The sequence below is a fragment of the Schistocerca americana genome, chromosome 4, assembly GCF_021461395.2.
Source record: "Schistocerca americana isolate TAMUIC-IGC-003095 chromosome 4, iqSchAmer2.1, whole genome shotgun sequence".
NCBI classification, from domain to species: domain Eukaryota; kingdom Metazoa; phylum Arthropoda; class Insecta; order Orthoptera; family Acrididae; genus Schistocerca; species Schistocerca americana.
The window spans coordinates 443748689-443769427 of NC_060122.1; the positions used below are offsets into that span (position 1 = coordinate 443748689).

The 20739-nt window shown below is 38.2% G+C and overlaps 1 protein-coding gene across 1 annotated transcript in view; it reads left to right on the forward strand.

Annotated features, from left to right (window-relative positions):
* The window catches only part of LOC124612660 (U2 small nuclear ribonucleoprotein auxiliary factor 35 kDa subunit-related protein 2), a 48437-nt gene that overhangs the window by 27350 nt on the left and 348 nt on the right, over positions 1-20739 (forward strand). Inside the window, exons 9-10 of the mRNA XM_047140981.1 lie at positions 6502-6685; positions 13863-14180. Of these exons, the coding sequence (XP_046996937.1) occupies positions 6502-6685; positions 13863-14127 (449 nt within the window). The 3' untranslated portion in view covers positions 14128-14180. The remainder of the gene's footprint in view (positions 1-6501; positions 6686-13862; positions 14181-20739) is intronic.

Here is a 20739-nt window from a genome sequence, read left to right on the forward strand (position 1 = left end):
AATTTTTTGAAACACACACACATACAGAGAGAAAGAGAGAGAGAGAGAGAGAGAGAGAGGGAGCAAAAGTGACTGTATTGACTGCATAGCAATACTTAATTTGAAAATGCACTATTTTCACTTCAACCACATAAAGTGGGTGGCTGGACCATAGTTTTTTTGCAGCTCATCCTTTCAGATTTTGTATGGTTTTCCTTATTGTAATAACTTACAAAATATTCCAAAATCACTAGGGGTAAGATAGATACTGCATACAGGAAATTTAAAGAGACCTGTAGAGAAAAGAGAACCACTTGCGTGAATATCAAGAGCTCAGATGGAAAACCACTTCTAAGCAAAGAAGGGAAGGCAGAAAGGTGAAGGAGTAGATAGAGGGTCTGTATAATGGCAGTGAACGTGAGGGCAATATTATGGAAATGGAAGAGGAGATAGATGAAGATGAAATGGGAGATATGATACTGCTGAAGAATTTGACAGAGCGCCTAAGTCGAAACAGGACCCCGGGAGTAGACAACATTCCATTAGAACTACTGATAGCCTTGGGGGAGCCAGCCCTGACAAAACTCTGCCATCTGGTGATCAAGATGTATGAGACAGGTGAAATACCCTCAGACTTCAAGAAGAATATAATAATCCAATCCCAAAGAAAGCAGGTGTTGACAGGTGTGAAAATTACCGAACTATTAGTTTAATAAGTCACGGCTGCAAAATACTAACACGAATTCTTTACACACGGATGGAAAAACTTATAATAGCCAACCTCGGGGAAGATCAGTTTGGATTCCGTAGAAATGTTGGAACACATGAGGCAATACTGATCCTACAAATTATCTTAGAAGATAGATTTAGGGAAGGCAAACCTACGTTTCTAGCATTTGTAGACTTTAGAGAAAGCTTTTGACAATGTTGACTGGAATACTCTCTTCAAATTCTGAAGGTGGTAGGGGTCAAATACAGGGAGTGAAAGGCTATTTACAATTTGTACAGAAACCAAATGGCAGTTATAAGAGTCGAGGGGCATGAAAGGGAAGCAGTGGTTGGGAAGGGAGTGAGACAGGGTTGTAGCCTATCCCTGATGTTATTCAGTCTGTATATTGAGCGAGCAGTAAAGGAAACAAAAGAAAAATTTGGAGTAGGAATTAAAATCAATGGAGAAGAAATAAAAATTTTGAGGTTTACCGATGATGTTATCATTCTGTCGGAGACAGCAAAGAACCTGAAAGAGCAATTGAACGGAATGCACAGTGTCTTTAAAGGAGGATATAAGATGAACATCAGCAAAAGCAAATCGATGATAATGGAATGTAGTCGAATTAAATCAGGTGATGCTGAGGGAATTAGATTAGGAAATGAGACAACTAAAGTAGTAAATGAGTTTTGCTATTTGGGAAGCAAAATAACTGATGGCCGAAGTAGGGAGGATATAAAATGTAGACTGGCAATGGCAAGGAAAATGTTTGTGAAGAAAAGAAATTTGTTGACATCCAGTATAGACTTAAGTGTCACTAAGTCTTTTTTTTTTTTAAGTATTTGTATGGAGTGTAGCCATGTATGGAAGTGAAACATGGATGATAAATAGTTCACACAAGAAGAGAATAGAAACTTCCGAAATGTGGTGCTACAGAAGAATGCTGAAGATTAGATGGGTAGATCATGTAACTAAAGAGGAGGTACTGAACAGAATTGGAGAGAAGAGAAATTTGTGGCATAACTTGACTAGAAGAAGGGATCGGTTGGTAGAACATATTCTGAAGGATCACCAATTTAGTATTGGAGGGCAGTGTGGAGGGTAAAAATCGTAAAGGGAGACCAAGAGACGAATACACTAAGCAGATTCAGAAGGATGTACATTGCAGTAGTTATTTGGAGATGAAGAAGGATATAGTGGCATGGAGAGCTGCATTAAACCAGTCTCTGGACTGAAGAACACAACAACAACAACAGTAAAATACTTTCACATTTGAAACTTTGATACATTTATGTTTGATTTGGTGAAATTCACATTTCTATTGACCATATTCCCTAAAGTTTCACAACTTATTTTTGTGAAGAAAAGAGATACGTATTTAACTTAAATATCATCTTAATTTTTTTCATTCATCTTTTTAGTATGATCAAAATTTAAAATTGTTTATTAAGTAATAATATCACAGAAGATTTGATTGTGACAAAATATGACAATAAACTGTATTGAATATAAGTAAAATTGTCATTAGCTTTAAGTTTGAGTTGAATCTAATGCTTCATGAATCATAATAGAGAAGACACACTATTATCATGCTGGAATATTGTAACCAGTTTATGTAGGCATTTGCGGGAAAGAATCCTTCGTTTTATTCTGAATTTTTGCTTGTGAGGTAACTTATTATTTTTCGTGTTTACAGAGCTTTTTTTAAATACAAATTGTTCAGATCAGTTCATATATTTGCTGTTATCTGTTTCTGAGACCTTCATGATGAATTCATAATATCTTAGACCGGAGAATGCCTAGTCCCACACCTTCAGATCTGTCCTCCAGGGGGTAAGACCTGTTGATGTTTCTCATTGTCACCATTGGAGGGAAGATGAAGAAAACGATGAGAGGGGTTATCTTGAGATAATTCCTGGTGATAATGTGTTGGCCCCCGCACAATCTGTATCCATTAATCTGCCAGTTTTGACAAGCTTAGTGATGAACTGACATTGGATTCTCGGTCATAATCAACTAAAAATGGGGACGGGAGGTTAGGGTTTACCATCCCTTCGACACTGAGGTCATTGGAAATATTGCACAAGCTAAGATGGGAAGGAAATCAGCCATGTGTGCTCCTGGTATCATCCCAGTGTTTGTCTTAAGTAATCCAGGGAAAGCACAGAAAACGTAAATCTGGATAGCCAAATGGAGATATGAACTACTGTTTCAGATGCAAGTCCAAATCTTGCCAATACTATATCTCAGTCAGTTCCATCATACACATCAGTTCAGACTTCTACGAATTAAGAATTCAATCATTTTTGTCAGTGCCACACTCGACTATAAACTGAATCATGAAACTGTGGTAAGGGAAACTACTTTAGCTCCTAAAACTCTTCTGTATTATTCTTTAACAGCAGTTGCAAAATGTGTTAGTAGTTGCAGTACCTTTCTTCGCCATGAATTCCTGATTTAGTATATGGATGGCTCCAGCATCCACTCAAATGAGTTTTTAGTTCACAGATCTGTAAACTATTTTCTGTGATAGAAAGTCCATTGTCAGATAGATACATTGTTGGGCAAGCGGTTGCATACAACCAATACTTAATAGTTTCTGAATACTGGAGCATTCTTGCCAAATGAAATTACCTTTTAATGTTTGCTTCCAGTCTCTGGAAATACACCCAAACAATATAGCTATTCAAACATCACTAAATGTCATAACAGTGATGCTAAATAAGCTTAAAAATGCATCATGATGCAGAGCATCCAGTGTGATAAGTGTTAATTGCCACTTGTATCTCTGTGTTATACTGACTACTTATACAATTATTTCTGGAGACATTTTATAATTAATTTAGAATTGAGTAAAATACTGACAATTTGAGTAAAACTGCACCTAACATAAGTGTTGCATATCTCTCTCTCTCTCTCTCTCTCTCTCTCTCTCTCTCTCTCTCTCTGTGTGTGTGTGTGTGTGTGTGTGTGTGTGTGTGTGTGTGTGTGTGTGTGTGTGTGTGTATGCGCACGCACGTGTGCGCACGCATGCATGCACATGCACTGTAGCATCGTCAGTCACATCTATACTCCAAAAAATCACCATTTTGATTTGATATTGTATGACGATGTGCTATATAAATTAAACAGTATAGAAAAATTGTGTCAACATGTTTTGTAACCCAAGGCCAAGAGCCATAGTCGAACATGACTTAAGTAATCTGTAGCCTTTTGCATTGTACGAATGAAGCTTGATTTAACACTCTCATCTACTATAAGCAGAGTTTGTTGGTGTCTTCGTATGTTACCAGATGTATTAATGTGTGTTACAATATTAGAATATTGCTCATTAATTGCATTTATTCACATTTTAGAACCGTACATATATTTGTATGTTATGTTTCATTTGTGTATCCAGTTATTTCTGTTCCATGTCCTGTATTATATGTCTCTTTATAATGTGACATATGATCGAAGGATGAAAAATAAATAAATATGGGATTAAATCCCTGTCTAGAATCACTATTTACATTTTTATTGTTTTTATATATCATTGTAGAAGAATGTTATGATAGTTCCGCGAATAGGTTATATTCTTCTCAGGTCCTGCTGCAGCTGAGTTAGTGCTTCAGTTTGATGACCACCAAATGTTGACAAGACATTTGACACTAACCTTCCTTGCAATGTTAATCACTTGACCGATTTCAGATACGATTGTATCTTCTTAGTGCTCTTTGATACTATCTAGATATAATTTACTTCTCAAATGGTTTAAAGACTTCTGTCAATATTGTCCCATAGTTTCCATTTTATGTGCTTTTCTGGAGTCTTACCTTGTAATTCAACAGTTCATGTGTCATTGTTACTTTTCAGTGTTCTTTTTAAATACAGACCAAGCAATGTGGTGCAATAATGAGGCATTGGATTCATTTTCAGGATTTCCATCCAGATTTAGGTCTTCACGATTTTGTTAACTTCCCTATGGCAAATGCTGGGATGGCTCTTTTGAAAGGGCTCAGCTGATTTCCTTCTCACTTCAAGCATGTGCGTTGTCTCTGATGACCTTATCATCAACCGGCTTTAAATTCTAATCTCATCTCCTTTTTTAAAGACAGGATATTTTTAGCAGGCTTAAATATCCTGTTCTGTATATGTTAATTGTTAATGTCATTTCCTCTGCTTTATTCATTACATGCCATGCTTCTAAAATACGTTCTCATTATTTGAGGAAAATGAGAGGCGTAAATCTCTGACTTCCAGTTGACGGCTTTATTGTGTAAGATTTGTCTACTTCTCTTAGCCATCTTATGTAGTCATGAATCAGCCTCTCTGATCTGCAACCGTGACCACATTTTAAGGTGCCAGTTAGCCACCTAAATCCCTAATATTGTCTGCTTATCCCAAACAAAACTACCTTATTACTAGCGGTTGCCCGGTTTGAAAGTCACTGCTATTTATATTACGTGCTATTGAGAATTCAGCAGTATTGTGCATGTGTAAAACTACCCTCATGAAAATTCTGACATATTTGTATGTTCAATTTTTCTATGTACCTTACCACACTCTAAAGTATTATTTAGTACTGACAGTCAATTAATTTCTTCTGATGTACGAAATATAGGTATTAGTAAATACAAGGTATGTCCACAAAGTAAGTTCTGTTTGGTTATATAAAACAAATGTGTACAGATACAGAAAAAATATTTATTGTTCAAAAATCTACAACTGTTAAACAACATTTCTAGATAGCTTCCCAAATTTTGTAGGCACTTGTCATAGCATGGCACAAGTTTTTGTATGCCTCCTCATAGAAGGTTGCCACCTGTGTATTCCACCATGTGTTTAAATGGTCTTTCAGCTCATCATCATTGTTGAAGTGTTGACCACCAAGGACAGATTTTAGGTGTAAGAAGGGATGGAAGTCGCTAGGAGCGAGCTCCGGGCTGTACGGAGGATGATCAAAACGCGTCCCTGTGAAATTCCTGTGAGTGTTATTTGGTCACATTAACCGTGTGAGGTCAAGCATTATCGTGGAAAAACAACACCTTTTGACAGTAATCCTCGGCGCTTGTTCTGTATTGCACCTCTCAATTTCTTAATGGTGTCGCAGTAACCATGTGCAGTGGTTGTTTGGCCTCGTGGTAAGAAATCAATCAGCAAAATGCCTTTTCTGTCCCAAAAAACGGTGCACATGACTTTTCAAGGTGTCAAGATTTGCTTAGGCTTAACCTTCGTTTTCAAAATTTCAGTTTTTCAGTAACAATTTCATGAATTATTGCTCATGAGATTTGCAGAACTTCCATAGCAAGGGCACAAAGTGTAAGCTTACGGTTGTGCTTAATCTTCTCTTCAGTTGTGTGAAACAGTTCATCAGTAACCACAGATGGGTGTTCACTTCATTCTTCATCGTACACTTGATCACATCCTTCATTGCACAGTCTGACCCATCTTCTAACCATTGAATCACTCATAGCATTTTGTCCATAAACCTCGCAGATTTGCCAATGAATTTCCTTTGGTTTAACTTTCTTTACATTTAGAAAACGAACCACAGATCCGATTTCACACATGCGGCATTTTCTATTACAGCTGACATTATAAAGAAGCACTACAAAGCATACGTAAGCAGCAGCGATCTGAAAATGGTGTACATATCTTCTCCTTGAGTCAGAGTAACTGCTGTGCATGCTCGGAACTGCGATCGTATGCTGTCGCGGATAGAAATAAAAATGGAACTTACTTTGTGGACGACCCTCATATTTCCAATTTCATGCAACTAATACATCTGTGATTTGGCACTGAAGGAATGTAACCATTTATTCTCATTGTAGGTTTATTCTTCAAAGGAAAGTGCCCAAAGGGTAGAAGTTGCAACTTCCTTCATGTATTTCGTAATCCTTCAAATCAGTTTGCATGGGCTGATAGAGACTTCCAACATTATAGGCAGAGGAAAAGGCATCGCTCCAGATCAAGATCTCCATCAAGCTCTTTCAGTCCAAAGCACAATGGTCAAAGGTAATTAAATTAGTTTCCTTTTTTTTCCATATTTTTGTAGGTGTGTGATCAAGATAACTCTTATACACCTGTGATTTGACTTTTTTGTTCTTACTGCCAAATATTCATTTGTTTGATGTAGCCTCTAAAACCATTTTTGAAGTCCTTGATTTTCTGTTATTTTGCATGAATGGCATGAAATCGCCTGAGAATTGATATTTCCCGTCAAACTTGTTACGTTGTTCATTCAGTGCAAGTTTTCACAGCCAATATTTGTGTCGTTGCCTTTTTTTCTTTTTTTTTTTTTTAATGGGCAACAGATGCAGACATAAATTTTCATAACTGTAAACTAATGAATGAAGATTTGTCCGTACATTACATAACATGGATTTTTAAAATTGAGTTATAGAAGTTAGGCTATACTTTTGTTACAAGTTTCATGCAAGAGGCTAAGCATGCATTCTGGGGCATTCCAAAAGGATATAAGAAGTTAATCTCTGTAATGATAGTTTTATTTAGAGCTATAACATCTTTTATAAACTAAGAATTTCTGAAAGTTTCCAAAAAGCAGAGGCATGAGATGAAGAAAGTGCCACTTTTGAAAAGAGAGAAAATAAATAATAATTATTTGCCTGTTGATGAAGGCATGCTAATCCTGTGTTTTCTTGCTGAATACTTTTATGAAACCTACCATAAATCTCTGCCAATTACAGTTCAGTAGTAAAAAATATCCTACCTTCAATCTGATTTTGTGAATGTCATTTACATGTTTGAGAGTTTGGCAGTTGACAGTCATGAGAGTGAACATACGGATCTGAAATTCTGTTTCTTGTCAGGCAGCAGAACTATTATAATGTCTCAAAAGTTTCTAGGAAGGAAGTTAGGGCACAGACAAAATTTACAAAATTGCTTTCCCAATTTAAAAGTAGTCAAATACTGCCCCCAGAATGCATACCGAGTAGCTTTTATTATGGAAAATTTTGATCATGTTTGACATTGACACAACAGTAGATGAATTAGTAGAACTTATAAGAAACTTTTTAATTTTTTTGAAGTTTCAGTTTTCATAAATTATGATGGACATTTTGAAGCTTAAAGACATTACTGTGGATTCCTTACAAATGTGCTTTGCAATGCATAGAGGTGCAACCATTAAATGTTTGCCATGAATTGAAGGAATAGACAGAAATGAATACAGAATTTTTGACTGTGTCATCACAGGTGATTGATTTTGGCCTTGTGGCAGTTGCTGAGAAATTAAGCTGTCATCTGGTCAAAACTACAGGAACAAAGATGGAAGATGGAGTGGATCCAGTGTGTGGTAAATCAAGTTGATGTTCTCGTTTCTGTAAAAAGCTAACAAATATGTGGCTCATATTCATGGCTTTGTGTTCGGTAGTACTATAATTAATCAACATTACTACTGTCTGTCTTAATGGTTGCATAAGTGCAAGTCAATGAAGAGAAAATACCTACATTGTGTCAAATTATGGCAGTGGCTCCACCACCCATACAGTCTTCTTTGTGTGCATGGAGCATTGATTTCATATAATTTTTGGCACAGTGCGAAAGTATTGAAGTGGTTTCTTGGGAACACAAGGTTACACCTTAGCCACATAAGTTGTTTCTTTCTTTTATAATGAAGAGATCAAGAAAGAAATATTTTAGAAAGAGGCATTTTCATAATATGAAAATTGTTGGAGCAAATTTACTGGTGGCAGTAAACATCATTGCTGTGGATAAATTTAAAAACTCTTTCCAGTGTTTGGTGAAATGTTACAATTGATGCATTGTTTGAGGGACATACTTCAAAGATGTTTTGAGTTCTGAGATACAGTCACAAATAGTGCTTAAGCAAATTATTATTTTCACTTTTGTGCATCACTTTTTATTTAAAACATTTTTTTGCCATAAAATGTAGTATAGGCAATTAGCGATAAACTTAACATTAAAGTTGGCGACCACAATGTAGATGAACTTTAGCAATTCTGGTAACTTGGAAACTGAACAACACAAGATGGATGAAACAAGGAGGACTAAAACAGTAATCTAGTACAAGCAAAGAAGGCCTTCCTGGCCAAGAGAAGTCTGCTAGTATCAAATATTGGCCTTAATTTGAGGAAGCAATTTCTGAGAATGTATGCAAGGAGCACAGAATTATATTGTAGTGAATCATAGAAGTGTAGAAAAATCAGAAAAGAATAGAATTGAAGTGCTGGAGATATGGTATTGTAGAAGGATGTTGAAAGTTTGATGTATTTATAAGATGATGATTTGAAGTAGTTCTCCACAAAGTCATTGAAATGGGAACATTTGAAATCCACAGGCATGAAGAAGGGACAGGTAGATAGAATATGTGTTAAGATGCCTGGGTATAATTTCCGTGTTACTAGAAGGATCTGTAAAGGGTAACAACAAATAATCAGCGAAGTGTGGTACAAGTTCTACTCTGATATGAATAGGTTGCCACAGAGAGAAATTCTATCAGTCAGAAGAATGGTGATTTAAAAAACTGTGGCATTATAATACTTTAAGTAGCAGACACGTATGCTGATTAACATATGAAACGTTACAAGTACTGCTATTAACTTTCATAAATGTGAACAAGTGCTAACAGGTTCCCCATATATTATTATTTATTTCCATGGCATGTAAATGCGAAGTGGCGTAGTTCCTCTTAAGTCAAAAACTTAACATGCAGTTCCACTGAGCTCACAGACCTGTACACAAGTAGTGACAAACTATAAAAGATCTAAACTGGCTCGTTGCTCCCCCTTATGTAGTTATACATCAGTTTGGGCTCCAAAATAATTGCTAAATGCTAATGGAATGATTTGCCTTTTGAATTTAGTGTAAATGATGTAGAAGAAACATCCAGCATTCCCCAAGAGAAAGTTACGGGACCATTACATTTCACAGTACATGATGATGACCTAGGGGATAATATTTTAACTTTCATGAAACTTTTCATGGATGATGCTGTTGCATTCAGAGAAATTGTGGCTAAATGCAAGATGACCTGCAGAGGATCATTGCTTGGTGCTGGGATTGGCAGTTGACCCTCAACATAAACAAGTATAAACTATTGAGCATAAACAGGCAGAAAGGCCCATTATTAAATGATTACATGATTTCAGAACAATTACTGGAAGCAGTCACATCCATAAAGCATCTAGGAGTATGCCTACTGAATGATTTAAAGTGAAATGACCACATAAAACTAATCACAAGTAAGGCAGATTCCTGACTGAAATTCATTGGAAGAATCCTCAGGAGTATAGTCCACTCATAAGTGAGGTAACTTACAAAAACCTTGTTCGACCTATACTTGAATATTGCTCATCACTCTGGGATCTGTACCATATATGATTTAAGGAGGAAATAGAGAAGGTCCAAGGAAGAGCAGCAGATTTTATTAAAGGTTCATTTGCCAAGTGCAAAAGCATCATGGAGGTGCTCAGCCGACTCCAGTGACAGACACTGCAAGAAAGACATTCTGAATCACAGTGTGGTTTACTGTTAAAATTCTCAGAATATATATTCGTGGAAGAGTCAACTAATATATTGCTTCCGCATACATGTATCTCACAAAAAGACCATGAAAGAAAAATTAGAGAGATTTATGCTTGCATGGAGGTTTACCAACAATCGTTCTTCTCTTGAACTGTTTGTGACTGGAACAGGAAAAAGGGGGACAGTGGTACATGAAGTACCCACCACCACACACTATGAGTTGACTTGCAGAGTGGGGTTGTAGGTATAGAAATTAGGTTCAAAGTTAATTAATATGTTAGAGAGGCACCTCTCCTTGCTGTTCATTTCCAAACCTTCATCCTGTGTCCTAGATCACTAATAAGACTGGTGACAATGGAATTTTTTTCATAAAGGTAAAGGGTTTTGCTTGTGTATTTTTGGGTGCTGATTTCAGGTAAAACACTTATAATGTTCAGTCACAGATAGGCATAACAAAAAAACTATCACAAATAAGAGCTTTCAGCCAGTAAGGCCTTCCTCAGAATTAGATGGCAAACACACACTCCTACAAACACAACTCTCTCTCTCTCTCTCTCTCTCTCTCTCTCTCTCTCTCACACACACACACACACACACACACACACACACACACACACGACTGCAGTCTCAGGCAGTTGAGGCCACACCGCAAGCAGCAGCACTGGTGCAAGATGGGAGTGGCGACTGGGTGAGAGTAAGGAGAAGGCTGGTGCAGGGAGGGGGAGGGATAGTAGGGTAGGTGTGGCAGACAGTGATGTGTGTGACAGTGTGGAGGGACGAGATGGAAAGAGGGTAGGGCAGCTATGTGCAGTCGGGAGGTTAGGTAGAGGGAGCGGAGAGGTGGGAGGGGATGGGGGGGGGGGGGCGGAAAAGGTGAGAAGTAAAAAGACTTTGTGCGATGATGGAGGAACGAGGGCTGTGTAGTGTTAGAATGGGAACAGAGAAGGGTCTGGATGGGAGAGGACAATGACTAACAAAGGTTGAAGCCAGAAGGGTTACAGGAACATTGGATATATTGCAGAGAAAGGTCCCACCTGTGCAGGTCAGAAAAGCTGGTGTTGGTGGGGAGGATCTATATGGCACAGACTGTGAAGCAGTCATTGAAATGAAGGATGTAATGTTTGCCAGTGTGCTCAGCAACAGGGTGGTCCACTTTTTTCTTGGCCACAGTTTGTCAGTGGTTGTTCATGCAGACAGACAGATTGCTGGTTGTCGTGGTCACATAGAATGCAACACGGTGGATGCAGCTTAGCTTGTAAATCACATGGCTGGTTTCACAGGTAGCCCTGCCTTTGATGATGGGATAGGTGATGTTTGTGACCGGACTGGAGTAGGTGGTGGTGGGAGGATGTATGGGACAGGTCTTGCATCTAGGTCTATTACAGGGGTATGAGCCAGGAGGTAAGGGGTTGGGAGCAGGCGTTGTGTAGGGATAGGCAAGTATATTGTGTAGGTTCGGTGGATGGCAGAATACCACTATGGGAGGGGTGGGAAGGATAGTGGGCAGGAAATATCTCGTTTCGGGGCACGACGAGAGGTAGTCGAAACCCTGACGGAGAATGTAATTCAGTTGCTCGAATCCTAGTTGGTACTGAATTACGAGGGGAATGCCCCTCTGTGGCCGGACGGTGAGCCTTTGTGAGATGGTGGGAGACTGGAAAGATATGGCACAGGAGATTTGTTTTTGTAGAAGGTTGGGAGGATAATTAACTGCAAAGACCTTCATTATAAGAATATACAGTAGTAATAATAATGGTGTGTGACGAGGGCCTCCCATCGGGAGACCGCTCGCCTGGTGCAAGTCTTTCGATTTGACGCCACTTCGGCGACTTGCGCGTCAATGGGGATGAAATGATGATGATTAGGACAACACAACACCCAGTCCCTGAGCGGGGAAAATCTCCGATCCAGCCGGGAATCGAACCCGGGCTCTTAGGATTGACAGTCCGCCACACTGACCACTCAGCTACCGGGGGCGGACTATACAGTAGTAAGAAACATGCTGCCTAACTTGAAAGTACAGGTTGTTTCAGTGAGCTTGAAGCTGCACTTTTGCACTCTTGTGTCAGGTGTTGTGAGTGAGGAACAGGGAGAAAGTTTCCTTCAAGACATTAAACAAATGGAACAGGGGTACAAGGACCAATCGGATGTCAACATGACAGTTGACTATCACTGTATGCTGCACAGGGAGTGTCCTCAGGCAGCACGCAATAGAAAACGCAGTGGAGATTTGACAAGGAAAAGAAAGCCTTTGTTTCAGTCCTGAAGTACATAATCCTTCATTTTAATGATAGGAGGGCAATATTTATTACGTTTTTAATAAAATTTTCTTTTATATATGGATTTTGTATCAATTTTCTGGATCATCAACTTTACTTTGTGAAGAAACCTTATGTAAAAGAGGGGAAACCCTTTGCATTTCTAAACTTAGCATATCAGAAACATTAGAACCATCTAAAATGATTAAGGAAATAATTGCGAATTATAAATTTGTAGGCTTATGTATTTATGAAAATACATTGTCACTTTAGACAATAGAAACATGATTAAATCTTTACTTAACCTGCGTACTTGAACTCTTTTCAGTGGTAGTGATTTCAAAATTTACAATGGGTGCAACATATTCAAAATGTGTGCCAAAATGAATATTTGCTTTAGTAACTACCAAACTCCTCTTCAGTCAAACATCTGATAAATGAATTGGTTAAGATTGCTTTCAGGCAATTTTAGTGGAGGAGTCTAAGTTCTGAGACATTTTGATAATTAAATACATCTGAAATTGCTGTAATATTAATTGTATTTGAGATCATTTGAGGTTGTCGGTGGTGACAACTGACATCTTCACATGCTGTTTGTGAATGTGGCTGTATGTACCTGTACACTGTTAATTTTTACAAATATTTTGTGTAAACATTGACGTATGCAAATGGTTCTTACTTTCTTAAATTTTGTAGTACAGTTATCTCCAAAGTGGCAGTGAACCTATCATACTGACTATCATTTTCCTGTATCTTGAATTTCTGTATATTTATTGGAAGATGTGAGACTTGGTTTCTGTACTGTCAACAAAGATAATTTTCAACTTTTTTTTAGGGATACTGCAATTTTGTAATTCAGAAAATCTTATGTTTGCATTTAGTCATTTATGTTATGCATCTGAGTCTGTGGAAATATACGGTGCATTTGCCAGAAACTGGAATGCTTACTTTTCTCTTTTACATGGCGGGCAGGAAAATCCAGACCCCCACTGCCATGTGCCATGCTTTTTCACCTGGTGGCCAGGAAAATACAGACCCCATGACCATGTGCTGTGTCAGACTGTTGCTCCCATTGCTGTCTTGCTTGCTTGTTCTGTACACAGTTGGTTACAGCCACACCCATACATTTACTATTCTTGGTCCATGTTGTGCAGACCAGCCAGTGTAATCAAACTTGTGACAGAACTGTCTCAGGTAGTCTGTGTGCACTGTAGAGCAAGGTTATTTCAGCTGTGACATTACTTAATATTAAAATGCCATTTAATCTGCCGTACCTGTTTAACATTGCCTGCTTCGTGTGTTATATGACAGTTATCTTTCTGAGCCCTCTAATTACGGTTACAATGTACAGAATTCCTTAACATATTTGTGTATGTGTATGTACTGTATGACTGAGTCCCTAACATGTTTCATCAACTGTCTTGCAGAAACCGAGAAGAAAGGAATAACTGGCGTTGGTCTGAATCCCCTGAGCCCATTGACAGATCAGAAAAGAGAAATCCTACCAAAGAGAAACAAGATAAAGCATCATCACACCATAATAGTAAAAAGAAGAGGAGCAAAGCATCTCATAGACACAGCAGCTCAGCCAGCAGCAGCAGCAGCAGCAGAAATGATCACAGGAGCAGAGACCACAAACGAAAGAGACACAAACGTTCAAGATCTCGATCTAGATCACGATCGAGGTCATAATGTGAGAGATGTCTGACCTTGTGAATTTGCTCATGCTCTCATTCATATTAATGGTAAGGCAATTTGATATCCAGCTCCATATTTATTTTGATTGAAACATGTAGTTAATGTATCAGATTGTTTATCAGTAACCCTAATATCACTGTTGAACAAGAACAGCTTTATTAACATGAGTTGTAATATTATCATGATACCAACAAGTAGAAAATGCAGGAACAGTTCTGTTGATAAGACTAGGATCAATTCTTTCCAACATCTTTGTACAACTTCTTTTGTACTTGACCACTAAAAAAAAAAAAAAAAAAAGGGAAAGGAAAGAAAGAGTCTAAGAGCAGCAAGGTTTTATTTACTACTCCTAAAATGAATATTTGTTTCTGAAGACTGTTATTAAAGTTAGAACACATAGTCAGTTTGGAAAAAGGTGGGGGAAGGGACTGGTCTGGCTTTGCCTGGTGAACTACATAACGATTTTCTGAAATGCTGAAGTGAAACAGTTTACGACTTGTCTGAACTGACTTCTCCTGAATATGAATCTTCAGTTTTGTTCTATCGTTCTCTGTCTCATTTCTTTTATAATTACTATCTAACTATGGGAAAATAAAGGAAAGTCTTAAAATGATAAACTGAGTGGATCTTCTGTTATTGCCAAACTTTATGAGCATCAGCGGTCAGTGAAATAATTATCATTGTGGACTTTAGGTGTGGTTGAAAAAGGTGTACACCCTTCACAGTCCAATTCTCATTTCTTTGAAATATACTTTAATTTTATATCACTTCGTTATAGCCATCAGTTGTTGTTGTTGTTGTTGTTGTTGTTGTTGTTGTTATGGTCTTCAGTCTAGAGGCTGGTTTGATACAGCTCTCCTTGCTACTCTATCCTGTGCAAGCTTCTTCATCTCCCAGTACCTACTGCAACCTACATCCTTCTGAATCTGCTTAGTGTATTCATCTCTTGGTCTCTCTCTACAATATTTACCCTCCATGCTGCCCTCCAATACTAAATTGGTGATCCCTTGATGCCTCAGAACATGTCCTACCAACCGATCCCTTCTTCAAGTTGTGCTACAAATTTCTCTTCTCCCCAATTTTATTCAATACCTCCTCATTAGTTATGTGATCTACCCATCTAATCTTCAGCATTCTTCTGTAGCACCACATTTTGAAAGTTTCTATTCTCTTCTTGTCCAAACTATTTATCATCCATGTTTCTCTCCCATACATGGCTACACTCCATACAAATACTTTTAGAAACAACTTCCTGACACTTAAATCTATACTTAATGTTAACAAATTTCTCTTCTTCAGAAACACTTTCCTTGCCATTGCCAGTCTACGTTTTATATCATCTCTACTTCGAACATCATTAGTTATTTTGCTGCCTAAATAGCAAAACTCAGCTACTACTGTAAGTGTCTCATTTCCTAATCTAATTCCCTGAGCATCATCCGAGTTAACCCGACTACATTCCATTATCCTCATTTTGTTTTTGTTGATGTTCATCTTATATCCTCCTTTCAAGACACTGTCAATTCCATTAAACTGCTCTTCCAGGTCCTTTGCTGTCTCTGAAAGAATTACAATGTCATTGGTGAACCTCAATGTTTTTATTTCTTCTCCATGGATTTTAATTCCTACTCCAAATTTTTCTTTTGTTTCGTTTACTGCTTGCTCAATATACATATTAAATAACATCGGGGATAGGCTACAACTCTGTCTCACTCTCTTCTCGACCACTGCTTCCCTTTCATGTCCCTTGCCATCTGGTTTCTGTACAAACTGTAAATAGCCTTTCGCTCCCTGTTTTTATCCCTGCCACCTTCTGAATTTCAAAGAGAGTATTCTAGTCAACATTGTCAAAAGTTTTCTCTAAGTCTACAAATGCTAGAAACGTAGGTTTGCCTTTCCTTAATCAATTTTCTAAGATAAGTTGTAGGGTCAGTATTGTCTCACCTGTTCCAACATTTCTACGGAATCCAAACTGATCTTCCCCGAGGTCGGCTTCTACCAGTTTGTCCATTCGTCTGTAAAGAATTTGTGTTAGTATTTTGCAGCCGTGACTTATTAAACTGATAGTTCGGTAATTTTCACATCTGTCAACACCTGCTTTCTTTGAATTGGCTTATTATATTCTTCTTGAAGTCTGAGTGTATTTCACCTGTCTCATACATCTTGCTCACCAGATGGTAGAGTTTTGTCAGGGCTGGCTCTCCCAAGGCTATCAGTAGTTCTAATGGAATGTTGTCTACTCCCGGGACCTTGTTTCGACTTAGGTCTTTCAGTGCTCTGTCAAACTCTTCATGCAGTATCATATCTCCCATTTCATCTTCATCTACATTCTCTTCCATGTCCATAATATTGTCTCCAAGTACATCACCCTTGTATATACCCTCTATATACTTCTTCCACCTTTCTGCTTTCCCTTCTTTGCTTAGAACTGGGTTTCTATCTGAACTCTTGATATTTATACAAGAGGTTCTCTTTTCTCCAAAGGTCTGTTTAATTTTCCTGTAGGCAGTATCTGTCTTACCCTTAGTGCTATATGCCTCTACATCCTTACATTTGTCTTCTAGCCATCACTGCTTAGCCATTTTGTACTTCCTGTCGATCTCATTTTCCAGATGTTTGTATTCCTTTTTGTCTGCTTCATTTACTGCATTTTTATATTTTCTCCTTTCATCAATTAAATTCAATATATCTTCTGTTACCGTAGGATTTCTAGTAGCCCTTGTCTTTTTACCTACTTGATCCTCTGCTGCCTTCACTGTTTCATCTCTCAAAGCTACCCGTTCTTCTTCTAATGTATTTCTTGCCCCATTCTTGTCAATCGTTCCCCAATGCTCTCTCTGAAACTCTCTACAACCTCTGGTTTTGTCAGTTTATCCAGGTCCCATCTCCTTAAATTCCCACCTTTTTGCAGTTTCTTCAGTTTTAATCTGCAGTTCATGACCAATAGATTGTATTCAGAGTCCACGTCTGCCCCTGGAAATGTCTTACAATTTAAAACCTGGTTCCTAAATCTCTGTCTTACCATTACATAATCTATCTGAAACCTTTTAGTATCTCCGGGATACTTCCATGTATACAACCTTCTTTTATGATTCTTGAACTCAGTGTTAGCTATGATTAAGTTATGCTCTGTGCAAAATTCTACCAAGTGGCTTCCTCTTTCATTCCTTAACCCCATTCCATATTCACCTACTACGTTTCCTTCTCTTCCTTTTCCTACAACCGAATTCCAGTCACCCATGACTATTAAATTTTGGCCTCCCTTCACTATCTGAATAATTTCTTTTATCTCATCATACATTTTATCAATCTCTTCGTCATCTGTGGAGCTAGTTGGCATATAAACGTGTACTACTGTAGTAGGCGTGGGCTTCTTGTCTATCTTGGCCACAATAATGCGTTCACCATGCTGTTTGTTGTAGCTTACCCGCATTCCTATTTTTTTATTCATTATTAAGCCTACTCCTGCATTACCCCTATTTGATTTTGTATTTTTAACCCTGTATTCACCTGACCAGATGTCTTGTTTCTCATGCCACCAAACTTCACTAATTCCCTCTATATCTAACTTTAACCTGTACATTTCCCTTTTTAAATTTTCTAATCTACCTTCCTGATTACGGGGATCTGACATTCCAGGCTCTAATCCGTAGAAGGCTAATTTTGTTTGTCCTGATAACGCCATCGTCTTGAGTAGTCCCTGCCCGGAGATCCGAATGGGGGCTATTTTACCTCCGGAATATTTTACCCAAGAGGACGCCATCATCATTTAACCATACAGTAAAGCTGCATGCCCTCGGGAAAAATTACGGCTGTAATTTCCCCTTGCTTTCAGCCATTCACAGTACTAACACAGCTAGGCCGTTTTGGTTAGTGTTACAAGGCCAGATCAGTCAATCATCCAGACTGTTGTCCCTGCAACTACTGAAAAGGCTACTGCCCCTCTTCAGGAACCACACGTTTGTCTGGCCTCTCAACAGATACCCCTCCGTTGTGGTTGCACCTACGGTACCGGCTATTTGTATCGCTGAGGCACCTGAGCCTTCCCACCAACGGCAACGTCCATGGTTCATGGGAGTCGTTGGTATATTTTACAAAAAGATAGCGTAAAATTATTTCACTGAATTGTGAACTTCTCCATAAAACCGTTTGTTTCCTCTTCTTGCCTTACAACAGCAAGGGACTTTCAGCATTGTACTTGGGTGTTGGTAAATCCTGACTGTGAGACATTAATAAGCAAAATAAAGTTGTATACCATTGTTGAATAGAAGTTGCTACATAATTGCAAACATGATTGTAGTTTATGCTTATTCAGTAATCATTTTACTTGAATTACATATGTCATCCTATTGATCTACAATTCATCTGACTTTTTTCTATTATAATGGAAAATACAGGATGTAATGTAACAGTTTATGAAAAGGATAGTTGCTACTCACCATATAGCAGAGATGCTGAGAGTTGCTGATAGGCACAAGAAAAAGACTGTTACAAAGTGAGCTTTTGGCCAACAATATCTTTGTTGAAAACTTGCGTGCCCCCCCCCCCCCCATCTCCCCCCCCCCCCCCTCCCCACACACACACATGACCACAGTCTCTGGCTCCAGCTGCCAGAGAATGTACCGTATTTACTCGAATCTAAGCCGCACTCGAATCTAAGCCGCACCTGAAAAATGAGACTCGAAATCAAGGAAAACAATTTTTCCCGAATCTAAGACGCACCTGAAATTTGAGACTCGAAATTCAAGGGGAGAGAAAAGTTTTAGGTCGCACCTCCAAATCGAAACAAAGTTCGCCTAGTTGTAATATGAGACACAATTTAGGTCGAATGAATGACGATACAGCTGCAGTAGTATGGTTCGAGTCGTAAGCTTAGCAGTTACGGTTTACCAGGTAGCCATTGCTACACGTCACGCGCTCCGTCCGTATTTATACGGATATCCTTCCTTTTTCATGTGCTTCGTCTGGTTTGAACTGATTGCTTATTTTTCTTTGATCTGATAAGTGCCGTTCTCTTTGTTATTGGTGTTTACGTCACTCTAAGCTGAAAATGCATGACTGTACTGTGTCATGCATTGTTTGTCGCATTCTGATAGTGCGTGTTTACGGCCTGTCGCCGCTCGCGGCGTGGCTTGCTTTTAGTGCGCGCTACCGCCGCTTACAAATAAAAAATAGAGAGGAGTCGTCTCATTAGCGAAACATTTGTTGTTACTTACACTACTTCTTTCTTTGATAATGATCAACAAGAACCAAATAATAGACTGCGTATGATAGATGATGTTCTGAACGAAATTTTAGCGAAAATTTTTCTCCGTTTGAATATCTTTGCAGGCGCCTCTTTAGTTCATTACATTCTGCACAGAAATTAGAGTCATCTTAGATTTAAAAATCTAGTCAGTTGCCATGCTTCATTTCTGACTGTATCACTATCAGGCATAAAAATAATACGAATATAAACATGACATGATATGTATATTCTTCCGCGTTTGCTGTTGTCTCACTCTACTTTCGTAGTTTATAAGGCAGACAGGATTTAAATGATATAGTAGCAAACACAAAACAATACATGGCAAAATGTTTATATTCGTATTAATCTTATGGCGAAGAGAATACTACATGTGATTCACAATTCATAAAAGCTCCTATTAGCAACCATCTCTTCTCACAGGTAGGAAAAAATTCAGAACGTAGAGTTGGCCATATTGACAAACATCCCAAACAGTCTTGCCAGTCGGATTTTCGTAGTACATTGAAATGCTGCTACATTTGAAGATCAACAATACAGAATTTGTATTTACTTCGTTGGATAATGTACCAAAACGCAGTGGGCGAAACTCTGGGCGGAGGAAAAAGGCTCGTCTTCCACTTTTTTTTTTAATTTATTTACTGACGCAGAGATTTTGGTGCCAGTATTTATCGTTGTGCCTACAAAGCATGCCTGTGTGGCGCTACATATATTCGACGGCAGAAGTTAGTTGTGGCGGCACCCACCAACATTTTTCAGAACTCCCGCTTGTTTTGCACTCGATTCTAAGCCGCAGGCGGTTTTTTTGGATTACAAAAAACGGAAAAAAAGTGCGGCTTAGATTCGAGTAAATACGGTAGTCTATCTGCGACTTAACATCTCCGCTGTATGGTGAGTAGCAACTATCCTTTTCATAATATTGTTTTTTCTATCTATACCTTTATTGGGCTGTACAAATCTTGTTCAGTATTGTGCTGCTTATTGGTGTCTACATTTGTTTAATATAAATATGAGCAGTATTTTAGAGCGTACTCACTGTTTTCTCTCAATCACAATTTTGTTGATTTTCATTAAAGATTATACTGAAGTCCATTCTTAGATATCTTGTAAATTACCTCAATTTTTAGACTTTCCAAAATGTTTTTAATCATTTTGGTTGCTAACGTATAAATTTACATCTGTTATCTCCAAACCCCTAGTTGTTATATTATTGAAGATACATGTTGTCAATATCTCTAACTTTGATTTCTATAGCAGTCCCACGTGCAAAAAGTAAATAATACACATATAAGGTCATAATTTCTCTTTATCTTATTGTTATACATTTATAACTTTTGGCACATCTGCTCATAACACTGATA